Source organism: Choloepus didactylus, chromosome X (assembly GCF_015220235.1).
Source record: "Choloepus didactylus isolate mChoDid1 chromosome X, mChoDid1.pri, whole genome shotgun sequence".
NCBI lineage: Eukaryota > Metazoa > Chordata > Mammalia > Pilosa > Megalonychidae > Choloepus > Choloepus didactylus.
The window spans coordinates 187254544-187277393 of record NC_051334.1 but is presented as its reverse complement, the minus strand read 5'-3'; the positions used below and the strand labels follow the sequence as shown (position 1 = coordinate 187277393).

Here is a 22850-nt window from a genome sequence, read left to right as displayed (position 1 = left end):
TGTTCCTGTTGCTAGTACTTTACTTTGCCTTTACAGCCTGAAAGCAGCCGTAGTTGAGAGTAGGTGAAGAGCCTGGCTATGTTCCAATAAAGCTTTATTTGTAAAAACAGGTAGTGGGCTGGATTGAGCCACAGCTTGCTGATCCTAGACGAGAGCAGTGCTAAAGAATCTTCTCTTAGATGAGTCCAGCACTCTAAACTGTGTCAAAACTGGCAAAATCGCTGGTATTATTCACCCTGGATATCTTTCTTGACAGGATCAGACTCCTACTAGCCTCATCGCTGTTCAACTCGTGGTCAGCGAAAGAAAATCAAAACGCTTCCCCCAACAAACATATGCATTCAGTAAACTAACCCAGCTCTAAAAGGACCTCATGAAGTTTGTATGCAGGGTGCAGAATCTTAAAGTCACCATGGCAGCTGGCAGAAACTGCAAGCTTAAAGGCAAGAGGCACCTGCTGATCCACACAATATTACAACATATGAAATATGGGATAAAGAGGACTCCGAGTAAATGGATTTGTGTGTTGAAGTAGGAGGAGAAAAGTTCAGCGTTGACAGTATGCAAACCAATGAAATAGTATGAAAAAAAATCCTTTGCCCATTTTTCAAGTGGATTATTTATTTGCACATTGTGTGTGTGTGTGTGTATATGTGTGTGTGTGTGTGTGTGTGTGTATATATATATACATTTTTGATATGTCTCTGTGCCAATTAGAAACTGTTATGTACCCCAGGAAAGACTATGTTCTTTAATGCAATCTTGTGGGGGCAGACTTATTATGGATGCAATCTTCTGTTTAGGTTGTTTCCATGGAGATGTGACCCACCCAATTGTGAGGTGCTTCCATCGAGGTGTGACCCCGCCCATTCAAGGAGGGTCTTTTTTTAAAATTCAGTTTTTTGAGATATATTCACACACCATACAATCATCAAAGGTGTACAATCAGTTGTTCACAGTACCATTATATTGTGCATTCATCACCACAATCGATTTTTGAACATTTTCATTACCATACACAAAAAGAATAAGAATAAAAGTTAGAGTAAGACACCCCAAAACATCTCATACCACCACCTCTCCCTATTATTGTTTTACTTTTCATCCTCATTTTCTACTCATCTTTCCATACACTGTATAAAGGGAGTGGGGCCACAAAGTTTTCACAATCACATATCACACAGTGTAAGCTACATAGTTATGCAATCATCTTCAAGAATAAAGTCTACAGTGTCAGGTATTTCCTTCTAGCTATACCAATATACTAAAAACTAAAAAGGGATATCTATATAAATGCATAAGAATAATCTCCAGAATGACCTCTCAACTCCCTTTGAAATCTCTCATCCACTGAAACTTTATTTTGTTTGTTTTCTCTCTTTTGGTCAAGAAGGCTTTCTCAATCCCAGGATGCCAGGGCCAGGCTCATCCCCAGGAGTCATGTCCCATGTTGCCAGGGAGATTTATACCCCTAGGAGTCAGGTCCCACATAGCAGGGAGGGCAGTGAGTTTACCTGCCAAGTTGGCTTAGAGAGACAGGCCACATCTGAGCAACAAAAGAGGTTCTCGGTGAGGGGGGGGCTGACTCTCAGGCACAATTATAAGTAAGCTTAGCCTCTCCTTTGCAGTAAGAAGCTTCATAAGGGCAAGCCCCAAGATTGAGGACTTGGCCTACTACAATGGTATTACCCAGTGCTTGCAAGAATATCAGGAATTCCCCAAGTGGGGAATTTTAACATTTCCACATTTTTCCCCAGGCCCTCAAGGGGGCTTTGCAAATACATTTTTAAAAAATTTTTATATGTAATTTTATTGAAACATATTCACATACCATACAGCCATCCAAAGTGTACAATTGTTCACAGTTTCATCACATAGTTGTGCATTCATGACCACAATCAATTTTTGAACATTTTCAATACTCCAAAAAATAAAAATGAAAATAAGAATAAAAATAAAAGAGAACACTCAGAGCATCCCATACCCCTCCTCCCCACTTCATTTACTTTTTTAAAAATTTTTTTAATTGGAATATATTCACATACCATACAATCATCCAAAGCATAAAATAAATGTTCACAGTATCATCATATAGTTGTGCATTCATCACCACAATCAATTTTTGAACATTTTCATTACTCCAAAAAATAAAAATAAGAATAAAAATAAAAGTAAAAGGAATACCCCCAAATGTCCTTCCTCCATATTATTCATTTACTTCTTGTCCCCGTTTTTCTACTCATTTGTCCATACCCTGGGTAAAGGGAGTGTGAGCCATAAGGCTTGCACAATCACACAGTCACACACATACAGCTATATAGTCATACAACCACCTTCAAGAATCAAGGATACTGAAACTGTTCAACAGTTTCAAATATTTCCTTCTAGCTATTCTAACAAACTAAAAACTAAAAAGGGATATCTACATAATGCATAAGAGTTACCTCCAAAATGACCTCTTGACTCCATTTGAAATCTCTCAGCCTCTGAAACTTTATTTGTTTCATTTCTCTTTCCCCTTTTGTTCTACAAGTCTTTCTCAATCCCACAATACCAGGTTCAGGCTCATTCCTGGAAATCATGTCCCATGTTGCCAGGGAGATTTACACCCCGGGAGTCATGTCCCACATAAGGGAGAGGGCAGTGAGTTCACCTGCAGAGTTGGCTTAGAGAGAGAGGTGGCCACATTTGAGCAACCACGGAGGCCCTCTGGGGGTGACTCTTAGGCACGGTTATGAGTAGGATTAGCCATTTCTTTGCAGTAACAAGCTTTGTAAGGGTAAGCCCCAAGATCGAGGGCTCGGCCTACCAAACTGGTGGTCTACAATGCTTGTGAGAATATCAGGAATTCCCCAGCTGCGAAGTTCAATATTTCCACATTTTACCACACTCCTTTGAGGGGGCTTCGTAAATACTTTTTATTCTCTGCTCAAATTACTCTGGGTTATATCAGGGCTTTATGCTAACCTGTACAAACGAACAAGGTCTCACTCCCTAGTCAAGTTTTCGTGTAATTATGGCAGTTGAGTAAACTGACCATACAAGTTAAATTATATAGTGTGCTACAGAATATAGATTTTGCACTATATAACCATCTCTTCTTTTGATCCCACAGAGAAGCCAAAGTTTTACAACATGGTTAATATCATCTTCTATGCTTTAGTTGGATCTATTCCAATCTCAACCAGGTCCATTTCTTTCATATCTCCAGTCAAAGTCTGATCTCCTTTCAGCCTCTTTAACAGTTGATTCATGGGATGGGGTGATGCTGACACTCACAGCTGCCGAACTCCGGCTCTGAGTCCCAGGTGCCACACAGACACCCGAAGCTCCAGGCACCACGTCGCACACAAACAGCTCAGCGTCTCAAAATTTAGAAGTAACTGTTACAACTCACTCACGAATACATGTGTCTGCTATAAGAGTTTACAATCTAGGAAACTCTATGTAAACCTTCCCCTGATAACCCGTGCTCCCAGATTCAGTTCTCAGAGTTTACACATTGTTACTAGTCCATATTAGTGAGGCCTTATAATGTTTGTCCTTTCATTTCTGGCTTATTTCATTCAACCTACTGTCCTCACGGTCCATTCACTTTGTTGCATACCTCATGACTTAATTCCCTCTTGCTGCTCCCTCATGCAAAAACATTCTATATTTGTAAATTTAATCACACACATTGACCACTCTAGGTTTCACTAAGTTACATAGTCCCAGTCTTTATCTTCTATCTTTCTTTCTGGTGTCATAAAGACCCCTAACCTTCCTCTTTCAATCATATTCACAGTCATCTTTGTTCAGTGTATTTACAATATTGTGCTACCATCACACTGTATTGTGCTATCCATTTCTGGATCTGTACAATCAATCCTCTAGAACATTCTATACTCCTTCAACATCAAATGCCCATTCTCTACCCTCTTTCTGTCTCCTGATATCTTCATTTCTATACTCTTCTCCAAACCTCTCTCTCCTGTCTTTTCCTATCTGTCTGTAGCACTCCTTTTAGTATTTCCTGTAGAGGAGGTCTCCTGTTCACAAACCCTATCAGTGTCTGTTTATCTGTAAATATTTTAAACTCTCCCTCATATTTGAAGGACAGTCTTGCCAGATACAGGATTCTTGGTTGGCAGTTTTTCTTTCTCAGTATCTTCAATATGTCATACCACTGCCTTCTCACCTTTGTGGTTTCTGCTGAGAGATCCGCACTTAGTCTTACCAAACTTCCTTGTATGTGATGGATTGCTTTTCTCTTGCTGCTTTCAGAATTCTCTCTTTGTCTTTGACATTTGAAAATCTGATTATTAAGTGTCATAGAGTAGGTCTGCTTGGATCAATTCTGTTTTGGGGTATGCTGTGCTTCTTAGACCTGTAATTTTATGTCTTTCAAAATAGTTGGGAAATTTTCATTGATTATTACCTCTATTATTCCTTCTGCTACTTTTCCCTTCTCTTCTCCTTCTGGGACATGAATAACACCTATATTCATGCACTTCATGTTGTCCTTCAGTTCCCTGAGACCCTGCTCATATTTTTCCATTCTTTTGCCTATCTGTTCCTTTGTGTGCAGGATTTCAGATGTCCTGTCCTCCATCTCACTGAACCTTTCTTCTGCCTCCCCAAGTCTGCTGTTGTATGTCTCCATTGTGTTTTTCATCTCTTCTACTGTGCCTTCCATTCCCATAAGTTCTGACATTTGTTTTTTCAAGCTTACAATTCTTCCTTATGGTCATCCAGTGTCTTCTTTATATCCCTTTTCTCTTTTGTCACATTCTCACTCATCTTGTTGATTGGATTTAAAAGATTTGTTTGAACATCTATAATTAGTTGTTTCAACTCCTGAATCTCAGTTGAAATGTTAGTTTCTCCCTTGGACTAAGCCATATCTTCTGTTTCCTGATGTGGCTCATGACTTTTCTGCTGTCTTGGCATATGGTTTTCTTGATTGGTTTATTCTGGAGGTTGTTTTCTCTGTTTTGAATAAGATTTTCTTGTCAGTTGACTTTGATCTCTCTCTTTTCTTTGTTTCACTCCCTGGCCAGTTGTCAGATTGGCTCTGCCTCCTGGTCTTACCCCCCAAATCAGGCACCCACCGTGGCCTGCCACAGGGATGGGAGGTAGGCTCTGGCTTCCAGAAGTGCTTTGTTTTCTGCTGGCCAGCAAGACCTGGGTTTGTTTTGGGTCCCTGCTTTAACAGGTGGGTCTTCCCTATTTCTCAGCCAAAAACAGGGCTGGGTTTCTATACAGGGTGTGTAGACCAGCTCCTGTGCTCCTAAGGGTCTGAAGCCTCTTTTAAAAAGTTTTTTCCCCCTTTGCACTTTCTGGACTGTCCAGCAGATTGTGCTGTTTGGTACTTAATCATCTGCAGAGGCTGCTTTGCCTCTGAGCACAGGCTCTGTCTGACCCAGCTGGGTGAAACTGCAGTATTCCTATGCTCTCACTTTGCCAGCCAAATCTGGCTTGATGTGGGGCCCCACCCATGTCAAAGCACTCTCCCAGCTGACCCAGCACTCCAGCCATCCCTAAGTCAAGGAAACAGCCACCAGCTGCTGCTTCCCTTAAGGGTGGGGTAGGGCTTTCAGACCCAGGGCTGGAAACACATCTCTGTCCCTGTTTTCTCAGTCTCTTTGTCCGTCACTGATCTGGGCCATCCACTGGGTCTTCAAACAGTGAGGGTATTTTTCACTGTTGTGAGATTTTAAAATTGTGTCCCCAGTGGGAGAGGTCCCATCTGTTGTTTCTGTGCCTTTCCCACATGGAGAATGAATGAGGGGGAGGGGAGAGTACTGGCTGGTCCCGGATGGAAGATTTCTACCTGATACTTACTGTCTTTCTTCAAATTCAGCATTTATAAGGTATTTCTCTAGTCTATATTCTCCTCCAGAGTTTCAAACAATTCAGAATTATCCTTTTTTTCACTGAATCTCTGGAGAGAAGTTTTCAGTAGCTGTTTATGTTGCCATGTTGATGATGTCACCTCCTGCAAATACATTTTATTCTCTGCCAAAATTACCCTGGGATTATTGGGGCTTCACACTAATTTGTACAGACCAACCAGATTTCACTCCTATTTAATGTAACATGTAATTATGGTGATTGAATAAACTGACCATACAAGTTAAATTATTAATGTGCTACAAAAAAAATTAGATTATACCCCAATAAACATCTCTTCCTTTAGTCTCACACAGAAGTTGAAGTTTTAAAAACACAGTCAATATCATCCTTTACCCTTTATTCTGATTTACCTTAGTCCTAACAAAGTCAATTTTGTTCATATCTCTATTTGAAATCTTATCTCTTTTTTAGACTCATTAACATTTGCTGTTTAGGGTAATGCTGACATTCATAGCTGCCAGATTCTGGCTCTGATTTCAAGGTGGGTCTTGATTAGCTCACCGGAGTACTTAAGAGGGCTCAGGGGCTGATGCAGGTGCCAGATGCTTGGCAATGCAGACAGAAGGATGTTTGGAGATGCTAAGCTAAGAGGTGAAGCCCAGAGTTTGCCCCAGAGAAGCTAAGAGGGACCCTGAGACACTTAGAGAGAAACACCCTGGAAGAACAAGCAAGGATGCACAGGAGCTGAGAGAGAGAAGCTAAGAGAGAGAAGCTGAGAGACATTTTGGAGAAAGCCATTTTGAAACCAGAACCCAGGAGCAAAGGACAGCAACTGCCAGCCACGTGCCTTCCCAGCTGACAGAGGTGTTCTAGATGCCATTGGCCTTTCTTCAGTGAAAGCATTTTCCTGTTGATGCCTTAGTTTGAATACTTTTATGGCCTTGGAACTGTAAATTTGTAACCAAATAACCCCCTTTATGAAAGCTGATCTGTTTCTGGTATTTTGCATAACAGCACCTTTAGCAAACTGGAACAGTCACTTCTCAGACCTAGGATTTGAAAATATTTTCTCCCATTCTGTGCATTGTCTTTTGCTTTCTTGATACTGTCCTTTGAAGCACAAAAGTTTTAGATTTTGATCATGTCCGTTTATGTATTTTTTTCCTTTTGTTGCATCATGGTTTTTTACTTGTAGAGTATAACATATTTACATAGAAGTGATAACTTCCAAGTGCAATTTAACAAGTAGAGAGCAAATTTCAAAGAATGTTATGGGTTACAGTTCCACAGTTTCTGTTATTTCCTTATTGTGAAATATAACATATATGCAAAAATGGTGATAACTTTCAAAGTATGATTTAACAAATAGTTATATAGGAAATTCCAAAAAATGTTATGAGCTACAGTACCATTTTTCAGTTATTTCCTTATTGTGAAATATAACATATACACAAAAAGGTGATAACTTTCAATTACAATTTAACAAGCAGCTATATAGCAAATTTCAAAGAATGCTGTGTTATAGCTCCACCATTTCAGTTCTTTCCTTCTAGCTATTCTAATACACTTGCAACTAAGAGAAAGAAAATTATATAGAGATTCAGTATTCATAATCCTTTGTTAAATTCCATCTTGTCTTTTGCTCCCCTTCCTCTAGTTTAGTCACTTTCCCAATCTTCAGGGATGTCTAGGCAGTGACCACCCTAACTGTTCATGTTGAAAAGGGGTGTCGACATTATGGGAAAAGGGAACACATCTGGCTGATGTTCTTGAAGAGACCATTGCCTTTGGGTTTTGGGAATTAGCTGGCATAGAAGTTCTCTGAGGGTTTAAGTTTCTGAAGAATAAACTTAGTGAGTGAAACTTTATAGAGTTTCAGATAGGGATCCCGGTATTCTTTAAGGTTTTCAGGACTATTGTTGACTTGGACTTATCATATTGTGATCATTTGGCATAGCTAGGTGAAGCTTGCTTAGGAGTAACTTCCAGGATGGCCTCTTGACTCTATGAATTCTTAGCCACGGAAACATTTTGTTGCCTTTCTTTCCCCCCTTTTGGTCAAAAGGCATTCTCAACCAATCAATGCCAAGGCTAGGTTCATTCCTGGAATCCGTGTCCCACGTCTCCAGGAAGGCTCATTTACCTGGGTCCTGTCCCACGTTGGGGAGGGTGATGAATTTATTTGCAGAATTAGGCTTAGAGAGAGAAAGTCCACATTTGAGCACAAAAGAGGTTCTCTGGAGGTGATCCTAGGCATAATTATAGGGGCTTAGCCTCCCCTTTACAACCATGTTTCACCCATGCAAGACTCAAGATCAAGGGCTTGACTTATAAAGGAGGGGTTCCTAAGATCGCATAGCATATGTTATGTCTATGTTAATCCATCCATATCTCACATTCATCACTTTAGTTGTACAATTCTCATCACACTCCATTTTAAACAATTCTCATGACCCAGAACACCTCATAGCTCTTGTCAGCCTTTAATTATTTGTCCCTAGTATTTTCATGGTACTAGTAAGGTACTCCTATTAATTATAGTCCCTAGTATGCAATAGGTAGATTTTCCCATATACCATTTTGTTGTGAACTCTCTGTGCCAGTGTCATACCTTAGAAGTATATCATGCAAGCACCTATCTATATTGTAGTGCTGATCTGTGGAATACATGCCTTTAAACACCCCCTTTCAATCCTATTCACCTCTGACACTCACAATCCCATTAACAAACCATTGTCACCCATATCCATTCCCATACCTTTGAATTCACCATCATTAACATGTCTGAACATATAAGATTATCATCCCCCTCACCAGGTACTGTTTATCACTAGGTCTCCAATATTCTACATTATAAGACATTGATTTTACATTGTTCGGAGAGTTCATAGAAGTGGCAACATACAATATCTCTCCTTTTGTGTCTGATCTATCTCACTCAGAATTATAACTTCAAGGTTCATCCATGTCATGTTTCAGGACCTTGTTCCTTCCCACTGCTGCATAGTATTCCATCATATGTATGTGTTTTTGCTGAAGGACACTTGGATTGTTTCCATCTTTTGGCAATTGTGAACTATGCCACTATGTACATCAGTGTACAAATGTCTGTTCATCATCAATCAGATGTGTCCCCTTTTCCCATAATGTCAACACCCCTTTTCAACATGAATAAGTTAGGTAGTCACTGCCTAGACATCCCTGAAGATCAGGGAAGTGATTAAACTAGAGGAAAGGATAGCAACAGACAAGATGGAATTTAACAAAGGATTATGAACACTGAATCTTTATATAATTTTCTTTCTCTTAGTTGCTAGAGTATTAGAATAGCTAGAAGGAAAGAAATGAAATGGTGGACCCATAGTGTGCCAGTTTGAATGTATTGTGTCCCCCCAAATGCCATTATCTATGATGTAATCTTGTGTGGGCAGATGTTATCAGTGTTGATTAAATTGTAATTCTTTGTTTCTGTGGAGATGTGCTCCACCCAACTGTGGGTGATGACTCTGATTGGATAATTTCCATGGAAGTGTTACCTCACCCATTCATGGTGGGTCTAAATTAGATCACTGAAACCATATAAATGAGCTGGCAAACGGAAGGAACCCAGTGCAGCTGTGAGTGACATTTTGAGGTGCAGCTGAGAGTGACATTTTGAAGAGGAGCTACAGCCAAGAGGGACACTTTGAAGAATACACTGGAACTGAGAGAAGAGCTTCAGCTTACAGAGACATTTTGGAGATGGCCTTTGAAAGCAGATTTTTGCTCTGGAGAAGCTAAGAGAGGACAAATGCCCCAAGAGCGACTAAGAGTGACATTTTTGAGGAGCTGAAGCCTAGAGAGGAACATCCTGGGAGAAAGCCATCCTGAAACCAGAACTTTGGAGTAGGTGCCAGTCACATGCCTTCCCAGCTAACAGAGGTTTTCTGGACACCATTGGCCATCCTCCAGTGAAGGTACCTGATTGCTGATGTGTTACCTTGGGCACTTATGGCCTTAAGATTGTAACTGTGTAACCAAATAGACCCCTTTTTATAAAAGCCAATTCATCTCTGGTGTTTTGCATTCTGGCGGCATTAGCAAACTAGACACACAGTATCCTTTGAAATTTGTTCTATAGCCACTTGTTAAATTGTAATTTGAAAGCCACAACCTTTTTGTATATATGTTTACTTCACAATGGGGAAATAACTGAAGCTATGGTGCAGAACTTATAACAACTTTGGAAATTTCCTATATAACTGGCAGCTATGAATGTCAGCATTACCCCATACAGCAAATGTTAAAGCATCTGAAAAAAGAGATCAGATTTCAGTTTAGAGATATGAATGAAATGGACGTGGTTAGGACTCAGGTAAATCAGACTAAAGGGTAAAGGACAATATTGACGGAGTTCTAAAACTTTTGTGTGAGATGAAAGGAAGAGATGTTTATTAGGTGCAAAATCTATATTTTTTGTAACACATTATATCATTTAACTGAAAGCAGTGATACGGCCAGATACTTGCACGCTGATGTTCATAGCAGCCTTGTTCACAATCGCCAAGAGAGGGAAAAAATCCAAGTGTCCTTCAACAGAAAGACATACATATGATGGAATACCATGCAGCAGTGAGAAGGAACAAGGTCCTGAAACGTGGCAACATGGTGAACCTTGAAGAAATAATGTTGGGTGAGATAAATCAGACACAAAAGAGATTGTCTGTTACCACTAATATGAACTCCCTGAACAGTGTAAAATAAGTGTCTTATGATGTAGAATATAGGGGACCTAAAGATAGATGGAAGCTAGTGAAAGGAGAATGATAACCTAATATGTACAGACATGATAATGCAGGTGAACTTAAAGGTATGGAAATGGACAGGAGTAAGGATGGTTCATTAATGTGATTATAAGTATCAGCTGTATTGAAAGCGAACGTGATTGAAAGTGGTTCTTTAAAGGTATGTATCACACAGATTGGCACTACAAATAAAATAAGTGTTTGCATGATCTACTTCTAAGGTATGACACTGGTACAATTAACAGCAGAGTGGTATATGGAAAAAACTACCCATTACATGCTGTAGATTGTATTTAATAGGAATACCTTACCAGTACCACACTAATACTAGGGATGAATGCTTAGGGGCTGATAAGAGCTTTGGGATGTTTGTGTTATGGCAATTGTTTAAAATTGAGAGTGATGATTGTACAACTAAGTGGAGATAATGTGTGACACTGATTGTTTCCCTTGGACAGAATATATGCTATGTGAACTTAGGAACCCCTACTTAGTAAGTGAAGCCCTCAAACTTGAGGCTTGCTTTTGTGAAACTTATGGCTGTAAGCGGAGGCTGAGCACACCTGTAATTACACCAAGGAATCGCCTCCAGAGAATCTCTTTTATTACTCAGATGTGGCCCAACTCTGTAAATAAATTCATCACCCTCCCTCCAACGTGGGGCATGTCTCCCAGGAACGAGCCTGGCCCTGGCATCAAGGGATTGAAAATGCTTTCTTGACCAAAGGGGGGAAAGAAAGGTAACAAAATAAGGTTGCAGTGGCTAAAAGATTTGAAATAGAGTTGAGAGGCTGTCCTGGAGGTTTCTCTTATACAAGCTCCAGCTAGATATCCCAAATGGCCACAGTATGCCAAGCCCTAACCAACAGCAGTCCCCAAATACCTAAGTCCCTTTCTGAGATTCTATAAAAGTTTCACTCACTAAGTTTGTCTCTCAGAAACTTAAATCCACCAGTGTTCTATGGCAGACAAGTCCCAAACCCAGAGGCAACAGCCTCTTCAAGAACATCAACCAGATGCATCCCCTCCCCCACAATACTGACATCCTTTTTTAAAAAAAAACTTTTTAAATTCAGTTTTTGAGATATATTCACATACCACAAATCATTCATGGTGTACAATCGTTCACAGTACCATCATATAGTTGTGCATTCCTCACCCCAGTCTAGTATTTGAACATTTTCCTTACACCAAAAAGAATAAAAATATGAATAAAATAAATGTATTAAAAAAACCCAAATCACCCCCCCCACTGTATTTTTCATTTAGTTTTTGTCCCCATTTTTCTACTTATCCATTCATATAGTGGATAAATGTCCCGGCCGGCGGGACGTTCAACGGAAGGCTCAAAGTCCTGTGAGGGAGGAATGGTATGGGACAAGAGACCCAAGGAACGACAGCAAGACAGGTTTCTGATCAAGCTGCAAAACTTTATTGAAGAGGCAGGGTATATATACTCTAAGGTAGAGGGAGTGGCTAGTAAGGACGGTGGCGGCCTAGGATTGGTGGCTGCAAAGGCGGGTGGCAGTCTAGGATTGGCTGCTGCTGTTGCTAGGGCGGATGGCAGATGTAAGACTAGCACAAGATTGGTGGCTACTGTTGCTGGGGTAGAAGGCAGGAAGTAAAGCTAGCACTCTAGGCGCAAATCTTAGGCGCAAATGGCTATCACTTCCGTTGTAGAAGGCTGAGGGCAACTTAAGCCGCTATTGCATCAGCCCTAGCGGCCGTGTTGCATATCTCCGGCATCACTGAGGGTGGATTTCATACATGCTACCTTAATCGTCCCCAACAGGGAGGGCTGTATTTCAGTTCTGTCCCTTGTCATTATTGTGACCAAAAGCCAAGGAGCATTAGTTTACAATGTTGCCTCTGCCACAAAGCCCAGCCAAAGCCAATTCACAGGGAAGGTCTGGATCTATGCCCACCCCAATGCTTGCACCTGTGCTATTCCCCTTTTTGCCTTTTAAACTCAGACTACTGGGAGGTGCTCCATTCTCAGGGATAGCCTTTCTGATTTAATCAAGACACAAAAGGTTTTAAAATTGAGGCTAAGCAAAGAACAAAGGTCTCCAATATCCCAACAACCCTAAGAAAGATATTAGTTGCTTTGGCATTTGTGGCACAGGGAAACATTGCACCTTAAAAGGAATTACTGGTTACTGACATAGAGTTACACTTGTGAGACTTTTCCACTTAGCCAAGTCTTTTGCCATGAGATTGTGGCAGATGATTGGGCTATGTGCATAGCCTTGGGGAAGCACAGTAAAAATCCATTGTTGGCCTCCTTAGGAGAAGGTGAATGAAGGCTGGCTTGATTTCTTAGGGAGATACTAAAAAAGTTAGCAAGATCCAATACAAAATGATATTGACACAATTGGATAATGAAGCAGTGATATTAAGGATTGTGGCATACAATGGTTGTGTTATCTTCTTTGAACTACACCTTCCCCATCTTTCTGTACCCAGTCTTCCCTCATAGCTCCTTAGGTGCTTAGGCCTTGGGGTCAGGGATAGGTGACACAGAATGAAAGATGTATATCTTGTTGAATTTGTATTTAAAAGTTTTAAATCAGGGCTGTGTAATTTTGGAGTTTCTACACCCTTCTGCTCAAGCAGCTGCTGGCCGACCTCATCGAGAAAAACCTCGAGAGCAAGAACCACCCGAAGCTGCTGCTGCGCAGGTACCGGACCGCCCACCCGGCCTTAAGCTCCCGCCTCGCCAGGCCCCGCCCCTCTCCGGGCCTGGCCCGCCCCGTTCCCACGCTCAGCCCCATCTCATCTCGCCAGGTTCCGCTCCTTTCCGTTCTTGGCCTAACCCTGCCCTGCCCCTTCCTCGCCCCTACCCCCCCAGGCCCCGCCCCTGTCCTGTCCTGGCCCACCCCCATTCCCACGCTCAGACCCCTCTTCATCCCGCCAGGCCTGGCTCTTTTCCCTACCTGGCCTAACCTTCCTCCGCCCCTGTCCTGCCAGGCCCCCCTCCCTCAGCCCCCACCCCGCCAGGCCCCGCCCACCTCCCGGCCTGGCCCGCCCCCGCTCCCACACTCGGGCCCCGCCCTGGCCAGGCCCAGGGCCCCAGCTCGCTCCTCCACCCTAGGACCGAGTCGGTGGCTGAGAAGATGCTCACCAACTGGTTCACCTTCCTGCTGCACAAGTTCCTGAAGGTGTGCTTGGTGGGCGTGGGGCAGGGGAGGTGGGGAGGGAGGGTCTCCCTGCACTATCTGGCTGGAGGTGGTGAGCCGTGCACCCCGCCCCGGCTGCAGGAGTGCGCCGGGGAGCCGCTGTTCCTGCTCTACTGCGCCATCAAGCAGCAGATGGAAAAGGGCCCCATCGACGCCATCACGGGCGAGGCCCGCTACTCCCTGAGCGAGGACAAGCTCATCCGCCAGCAGATCGACTACAAGACGCTGGTGAGGGGTCGGCACGCCGGGGGGCTGGGGCGTGGGGGGCTGGGGCGTGTGGCGGGGCCAGCACTGACCTGTGGGCCTGCCCGCTCCCCAGACCCTGCACTGCGTGTGCCCGGAGAGCGAGGGCAGCACCCAGGTCCCGGTGAAGGTTCTCAACTGCGACAGCATCACTCAGGCCAAAGACAAGCTGCTGGATGCCATGTACAAGGCCATCCCGTACTCCCAGCGCCCCAAAGCCGAGGACATGGACCTAGGTGAGGCTGGCTCTCCCTCTCCACCCCCCAGGGGCTCCAGGGGCTCGGGGACCCTGGGCGGGGGGCACCTCACAGGCGCTCTGTGGTCCACAGAGTGGCGCCAGGGCCGCATGGCCCGCATCGTTCTCCAGGATGAGGACGTCACCACCAAGATCGAGTGTGACTGGAAGAGGGTCAACTCGCTGGCTCACTACCAGGTGAGGGCTGCCCCGGAACTGGGGAGCCTCAGCAGGGGCCGCGGCTCCTCCCTGCCTTTGCTGGGTGCTCAGTGGAGGAAGCGTCCAGGTGGGTGGTGGGTCAGTCCTCTCCCCTCTCTGTGTTCTCCAGGTGACAGATGGCTCCCTGGTGGCACTGGTGCCCAAACAAGTCTCTGCTTATAACATGGCCAACTCCTTCACCTTCACGCGCTCCCTCAGCCGCTATGGTAGGTTTTCTCCAGCCCAGGGCGATGGCGGTCCCCGCTGTCCGAGATGCCAGCCCCTGGTTTTGGAGCTCCTAGAGGTGGGGTGGGCTGTGGGCAGGAAGGCCAGCCCCGGTCCCAGCCTGAGGGGCCGCCCGTCACCCTCTGCCCCAGAGAGCTTACTGCGCACGGCCAGCAGCCCCGACAGCCTCCGCTCGCGGGCGCCCATGATCACACCCGACCAGGAGACGGGCACCAAGCTATGGCACCTGGTGAAGAACCACGAGCACACTGACCACCGTGAGGGGGACCGGGGCAGCAAGATGGTGTCGGAGATCTACCTGACAAGGCTGCTGGCCACGAAGGTGGGGACCCCACCCGGCCTGCCCGGGGAGGGGGGCATTGGATTGTCCGGGTCCGGCCCGGCCTGGATGGAGAGGCCTTTGTCACGCCAAGCCCCAGCCTGAGCCTGAGCAGGCCCTGGGGAAGCTGCCCTTGGCTGAGCTGCTCTGCCGCCCACCACTGGTCCGGCTTTGGGGCCCTCACACCCCTTCCTCCCTCCCAGCCCGTGCCCTCGCTGCTTCTTCTCCCTGCAGGGCACCCTGCAGAAGTTCGTGGATGACCTCTTTGAGACCGTGTTCAGCACTGCCCACCGGGGCTCGGCCCTGCCCCTGGCCATCAAGTACATGTTTGACTTCCTGGATGAGCAGGCCGACCAGTGCCAGATCAGTGACCCTGACATGTGGCACACCTGGAAGAGCAACTGGTACCCAGCGCTGGAGTCATCCAGGGGTGCGGGAGCCGGGGCTTTGGGGCAGGGAGCGTGGCGGGGGGGCTGGAGTGGTTGACCTGGCAGGAGAGGACAGCGGCTTGGCCTAGGGTGGATTTGGATGGTGCCACCAAGCCAGGGGTGGGGTGGGGGGGACTCAGTGGGGCTCCTGGCAGGTCGGGAGTGGGTAGAGCAGGAAGTGGGAAGAGCGGGGAGGAGGGGGGTATGTAGGTTTCTCTCTGTCCCATGTGACGGTGGCAGTGGCAGTGCAGTCTTCACTGCGATGGCAAGAACCAGAGAGTGCTGAGAGCCTCCGGAGACGAGGAGTGTGCTGGGGACAGGGTGGGCCGTGGCGGGGGTGTCACAGTAGGGGCTCAGCTAGGAGGGGTGGGCATCTACCCACGACCGAGGGGCTACTCGCCCTTCTCACTCGCTCCCTGAAGTCCCACGGAAACTTAAAGGAAAGGCCTTTTACCCTAGACCCGTCCTTGGTTGCCCACCCTGGACGAGATGTGAGCTGGCCCGTTAGTGACCATGGCGGTGGGGGCAGGAGGGGCCTCCAGGGACGCCTGGGAGCCGTGCGCTGTGCTGTGCCCGCTCCCCCCAGCCTGCCCCTGCGCTTCTGGGTGAACGTCATCAAGAACCCGCAGTTCGTGTTCGACATCCACAAGAACAGCATCACAGACGCCTGCCTGTCGGTGGTGGCACAGACTTTCATGGACTCCTGTTCCACCTCCGAGCACCGGCTGGGCAAGGACTCGCCCTCCAACAAGCTGCTCTATGCCAAGGACATCCCCAATTACAAGAGTTGGGTGGAGAGGTGGGCGCCACCCTTTGGGATGAGCAGCCGCCCCGCCCCAGACCCCACTACCACCACCCCCACCCTGTGCTGCTCGGCGGGAGGAAGGCAGGGCCGCCTGGCCGGTGAGGGCGAGGGGGTTTGGCTTTTGTGGCATTGGCCCTCGTGACCTACCCAGGTCCCAACAGGTACTACCGAGACATCGCCAAGATGGCCTCCATCAGCAACCAGGACATGGACGCCTACCTGGTGGAGCAGTCCCGCCTGCACGCCAGTGACTTCAACGTTCTCAGCGCACTCAGCGAGCTCTACTTCTACATCGCCAAGTACCGCCAGGAGGTGTGTGCCACTCCCGCCCCCGCTGCCAGGCCCCAGCCAGGAGGCCACCTGTGGCAAAGGCAGGAGGCTCGGTGGGGGACGAGGAGCACCGGAAACGGGGGTGACAGGGGTGACAGCAGGGACACGGAGCCCATCTCTTGGGTGGGTGCCAAGCCCCAGCACAGATGCCACCCTCCCTGGATGCTGGGATTCAAAGGCCCCAGGGGAGAAGCCACGGGCTGGAGCATTGGCTTCTGCTGGGCAAAAGTTTAGGGGACGGGAGCCTGGTGACGGGCGAGGCTGTGGAGGTGGGCAGGGCCAGCCATTATGTGGGACATGCAGGGTTGGTGACGAGATGCCAAGTGGACGGTTGTCAAGTTGTCAAGTTGGGTCCTGGGGAGAAGTCAGGACTGCAGATGGATCTTTGGGCATTATTCGCACATAGAGACTCTACTTAAAGCAAGTGTGGGTGCAGACAGAGAAGTGGCCCTCGGATGGAGCCCTGGGGCCCTCGGACAGTCGGATGGAGAGAGAAGGAGGAGGGATGGCCAGGGGGTGGGAGGGAAACCCACCATGGGTGCGTCACATGCCAACGTGCTGCTAACAGTTACCTAAGATGAGGCCACGAGATCTTGAGATCTGGTGACCCCATTCAGGAGCTGTTTGGGTGGTAGCGGGGAGAGGAGAGGGTCAGGAGGGACTAGAAAGTGAGGTATGGCGGACAGCGAGTGTAGACCTCTCTCTGGAGGGGCTGCACTGGAGCTGAGAAGAGAAGAATGCTCTGTAGTTGGAGGGGGATTTGGAGTGAGAGACTAGAACCGTTCAGATGCTCAGAGTGGCTGGGGCACATCTGGGGAGGGGGGCTTGGCCCAGGAGGAGCTGACCCTCCTCCCGACCCAGCTGCAGGGCCCCCCTCTCCCTCAGATCCTTGCCGCCCTGGACCGAGATGCCTCTTGCCGGAAGCATAAGCTGCGCCAGAAGCTGGAGCAGATCATCAGCCTCTTTTCCAGCAACAGCTAAGGGTGGCGCGGCCGGGCGAGGAGGGGCCTCTCTCAAGGAGGGGTGGGGTGGGGTGGGCAGCTCCGCCTGGGTCCCCAGACTGAGCCCTGGGACAGGTGGCATGGGGGAGGGTGCCGGGGGCCCCCTTCACCAGTGCCTTTCTTCGGGCCCTGCGGGGGGCAGGGGGTGGCAGGACCAAGGCCCCCATCCCAGTGTCCCAGCAGCAATAGTCCCCCCACTCACCCCCACCCACCCCCAGCTCCTCCTGTGCCCAGGTGTGAGCTAGCCCCTGCCCTCCTGGCCAGGTCTCCCCCCAACCACCTATTTATTTAATTTAACTCCACCTCACCTTTTCCACCTGTAAATACATGTCCCTCCTGGGATGTTGCCAGCCTCACTCTCCTTCCTCTCCTTGCGTTGTTCTGGGCCCTGCCTCCTGGCCCGGGCTGCTTGTGACATTGCCAACCTCGGCCCAGTCTCTGGCACCTCACCCTTGTGATGGGCAGCCCCAGCCACCCCTAGAAGGGGACCTTGGCACTAGCAGCACGCTGCTTGTGGGGCGGTGCATCTGAAGGTGCGAGGGTCACCCTCCACAGTGGACCACAGCACCCCCCTCCAAACTTCTGGGGAGTTGGACTCTACGTTCTCCCAGGGCCCTGCTCTCTCTGAGCACCAGGAACGCAGTACCCAGGTGTAAGCCGGGCCTGACCTGGGCCGGGGGCTCCGGAACTCTCCTCCCGGCCCAACTGCCAAACTTCCTCAGTGGGGTCTGCACTAGCCTGGGACACCTTCACCCTCAGCTGCCCTGTCCTGTGCCCGCCCTGAGGGTGCCGAGGTGGCAGTGCCTTACTCCTTCGTGTCTTCTGCCTCTTCTGAGGGATCTGGCCCCATTTCGTGGTCTGCACCACCAGGAAAAGCTGATCGAGAAAGTTCAGGATGGAGATTCGGAGGAGGCGAGGGTCCTCAGAAGTCCACTGGCTGAGAGGGAGGGAAAAGGAAAGTGGAGTTAAAGGTGGGAGTGCCTCATCATCCTTCTGCCACCCTCTCAGGTCCACATGGCCACCTAACCATTTGGTGGCTCCCTCATGAGACCTCCTCTTAGGGAGTCTCTCTGACCCCATTACAGTGTCTTAGGGTAGAGACCGGCCCTGAGGACCTGCCCCCATCCCACCCCGCCCCTTCTAGAACTGACACAGCCAGCGTGTTCCCGGCCACTGTGAGCTCCTTCTGAATCGCCCCTCCGTGGGGCTCGGCATCTGGGGCCAGGGAGCCGCAGGCGATCTCCGCCTCCCTCGGGGAGGGGAAACGGACACGGAGGGAACTGGTGGTGACACGGTTAAGGCACCATCCTCTACTGACTTGGCCTGGGCCTCAGCCTCCGGCCACGCCCACGCCAGGCTCCCCTCGGGCCACCATTTCACCCCTGCTCAGGCCTGCTTCCCTCCTTCCCCCACAGCCGCCCCCAGGCCGGCCCGCGCCCCGTTCCGTCCCCTCCCCAGTCCCCCCCCACCCCACCCCTTCCCGTCCCCTCTCCCGGTCTCCCCCCACCTGGCTCCCCTTTTCGTCTCCTACCCCTGTTTCCCCCCTCCCCGCTCCCCTTTCGGTCCCTCCCGCCCCCGCCCCATCCCCAGGCTGCCCCCTCGGCTAGGATACAATGTGTGTACTGGGCTCTCTGGCCTCGTAGCCGCGGACGTGGCGTCTCCACCAGACCCTGGCACATGCGGTGCCCGCGCGACCAGGGGCGCGCCACCGGCCTCGGAACCCACCGAGCCCGCGCCGCCGCGACCACCCGGGCCGCCTGCGCCTGCGCCCGCCGCCTGCATGGCCGCCGCCCCGCCTCTGACTCCGCCCTCTGCGTCCGCACCCACAGCTGTCGGCTCCCGCGCGAAGCCCCGCCCCCTGTCCATGACGTCATCCCAGGGCGCCTGCGCAGACTTCAGGTTGCAAGGTGACAGCTGTGCTATCCATCAACCTGGAGAGAACCAGCCCAGACAGAGAGGAGAAGATGCCCAAGGAGATGGTTGGGGAGAGGACGTGGAGGGGGCACAGGGCATTTGTAGGGCTGTGAAACTATTCTGTATGCTACGATAATGGTGGATACGTGACATTACACATTTGTCAAAACCCACAGAACTGCACACAGAAACAGTGCTCTCACAGATACTCACAACTGATTTGTTTCTTCTGTGTATTTCCATGATGATATCTACTACCTCATCTTGATTTGTAAGCAAAACCTGGAATGCCTACAAAAATAAGGGTTTTGTGATTTAGGGATCATACCGAAAATTTGTGGTTTAGGGATCGTACCGAAAATATTGTTACTTTGGGTGAAGAAAATCAACTTTGTACAGTTTATTTCAATCTAAAGAAAATGAATTTTTTTTGCATTTCTTTGTTGTGAACTTTAACATATATACATAACAGTGATAACTTTCAAAGTAGGATTCTACAAGCAGTCAGAGCACAAACTTCAGAGAATGTCTTGGGTCACAATTCCACTTCGGCCACTTCCATTAATGTAAAACATTCATGCAGAAAGGCGTTAACTTTCGATGTACAGCTCAACAATCAGTTATATAGGTAATTTCAAAAACTCATGAGTTACAGTTCCAGCTTCAGTTCTTTCCCTGTGAATTTTGTTTTTTAACAAAGGAGTGAGCCCTCCTATAAACTCTGGACTTCGGTTCATGATATATCAGCAGTGGTTCGGCAACTGTAACAAACATATCACACAATTGCAAGAAGGTAATAATGGGAGGAAACTGCACACAGCCTCTGGGTTGGGGCGGGTATGGGAAAAGTTCTGGACTTACTGTGCCATTTTCCTGCAAACCTAAAACTGCCCTAAAAATAAAGTTTATGATGAAAAGCAGTCCTAAGAAAGGTAGGATTTGAACCTAACTAACACCTTTAGCAAAGTTACGGCCATTGTTCATTCGATCACTCTTTTTTTTTTAAATTCAGTTTTTTTGAAATATATTCACAAACCATACAGTCATCCATGGTATACAATCAACTGTTCACAGTATGATTATATTTATGCGTTCATCACCACAATCTATTTCTGAACATTTTCCTTACATCAGAAAGAATCAGAATAAGAATAAAAAATAAAAGTGAAAAGAGAATACCCAAACCATCCCCCCATCCCACCCTATTTGTCATTTAGTTTTTACTCCCATTTTTCTACTGATTTTTTTTCAATTTTTTAACTTTGTTTCAAAAAATTAAAAACAAACAGGCAAACAACAACCAAAAAAACCCCACAACATTTCAAACAAAGCAATGGATTAAGGAAAACAAATAACCTAAAATAACTACTTTGCTTCCAACATGTTCCTACCATACCCCAAGAAAATTAACAACCCCTAAGAAACAAAGGAATAAGAGAAAAAAAAAACAAATAACTCTATTGCTTCCAACATGATCTTACTATACCCAAGAAAGTTTACAAACCATAATCATTCCTGAGCATTCCCATAACATTGAGATTACCCTCCATAGTTTATCTGTTTTTATTAGATTATCATTCCCCCTCCTCTAATTGGTATCTCTAGGTCCCCTACATTCTACAGTATAAAACATTGTACATTTTTCACAGAATTCACATTAGTGGTAACATACAATATCTCTCTTTTTGTGCCTGGCTTATTTTGCTCAGCATTATGTCTTTTTTTTTTTTTTAATCTTCATTTTATTGAGATATATTCATATACCACGCAGTCATACAAAACAAATCGTACTTTTGATTGTTCACAGTACCATTACATAGTTGTACATTCATCACCCAATCAATCCCTGACACCTTCATTAGCACACACACAAGAATAACAAGAATAATAATTAGAGTGAAAAAGCAATTGAAGTAAAAAAGAAACTGGGTACCTTTGTCTGTTTGTTTCCTTCCCCTATTTTTCTACTCATCCATCCACAAACTAGACAAAGTGGAGTGTGGTCCTTATGGCTTTCCCAATCCCCCTGTCACCCCTCATAAGCTACATTTTTATACAACTGTCTTCGAGATTCATGGGTTCTGGGATGTAGTTTGATAGTTTCAGGTATCCACCACCAGCTACCCCAATTCCTTAGAACCTAAAAAGGGTTGTCTAAAGTGTGCGTAAGACTGCCCACCAGAGTGACCTCTCGGCTCCTTTGGATTCTCTCTGCCACTGAAGCTTATTTCATTTCCTTTCACGTCCCCCTTTTGGTCAAGAAGATGTTCTCCGTCCCACGATGCCAGGTCTACATTCCTCCCCGGGAGTCATATTCCACGTTGCCAGGGAGATTCACTCCCCTGGGTGTCTGATCCCACGTAGGGGGGAGGGCAGTGATTTCACCTTTCAAGTTGGCTTAGCTAGAGAGACAGGGCCACATCTGAGCAACAAAGAGGCATTCGGGAGGAGGCTCTTAGGCACAACCATAGGGAGGCCTAGCCTCTCCTTTGCAGCAACCGTCTTCCCAAGGGTAAAACCTGTGGTAGAGGGCTCAACCCATCAAACCACCAGTCCCCTATGTCTGTGGTCATGTTAGCAACCATGGAGGTGGGGTAGGCGAATACCCCTGCATTCTCCACAGGCTCCTCAAGGGGGCACTGCATCTTTTTTTTTTCCTTGTTTTTTTTTTTTAACTTTCCCTTCTTTTTTAAATCAACTGTATGAAGAAAAAGTTAAAAAGAAAACAAACATACAATAAAAGAACATTTCAAAGAGACCATAACAAGGGAGTAAGAAAAAGACAACTAACCTAAGATAACTGCTTAACTTCCAACATGTTCCTACTTTACCCCAAGAAAGTTACCTAATATAGCAACATTTCTGTGAACTTGCTCCTACTATATCCATCAGAAATTAACAGACCATAGTCATTCCTGGGCATCCCCAGAACGTTAAATAGCTTATCTGTTCTTCTTGGATTATTGTTCCCCCTTCCTTAATTGCTCTCTATTGCTAGTTCCCCTACATTCTACATTATAAGCCATTTGTTTTACATTTTTCAAAGTTCACATTAGTGGTAGCATATAATATTTCTCTTTTTGTGCCTGGCTTATTTCACTTAGCATTATGTCTTCAAGGTTCATCCATATTGTCATACGTTTCACGAGATCGTTCCTTCTTACTGCCGCGTAGTATTCCATTGTGTGTATATACCACATTTTATTTATCCACTCATCTGTTGAAGGACATTTGGGTTGTTTCCATCTTTTGGCAATTGTGAATAATGCTGCTATGAACATTGGCGTGCAGATATCTGTTCGTGTCACTGCTTTCCGATCTTCCGGGTAT

At 47.0% G+C, this 22850-nt stretch overlaps 1 protein-coding gene across 1 annotated transcript in view; it reads left to right on the top strand.

The window, feature by feature from the left end:
• The window catches only part of PLXNA3 (plexin A3), a 30244-nt gene extending 11760 nt beyond the window's left edge, over positions 1-18484 (top strand). The window contains 3 exon segments of the mRNA XM_037821899.1: positions 16057-16269; positions 16437-16587; positions 17491-18484. Coding sequence (XP_037677827.1) covers positions 16057-16269; positions 16437-16587; positions 17491-17586 — 460 coding nt within the window. The 3' untranslated portion in view covers positions 17587-18484.
• The last annotated feature ends 4366 nt before the right edge of the window (positions 18485-22850 follow it).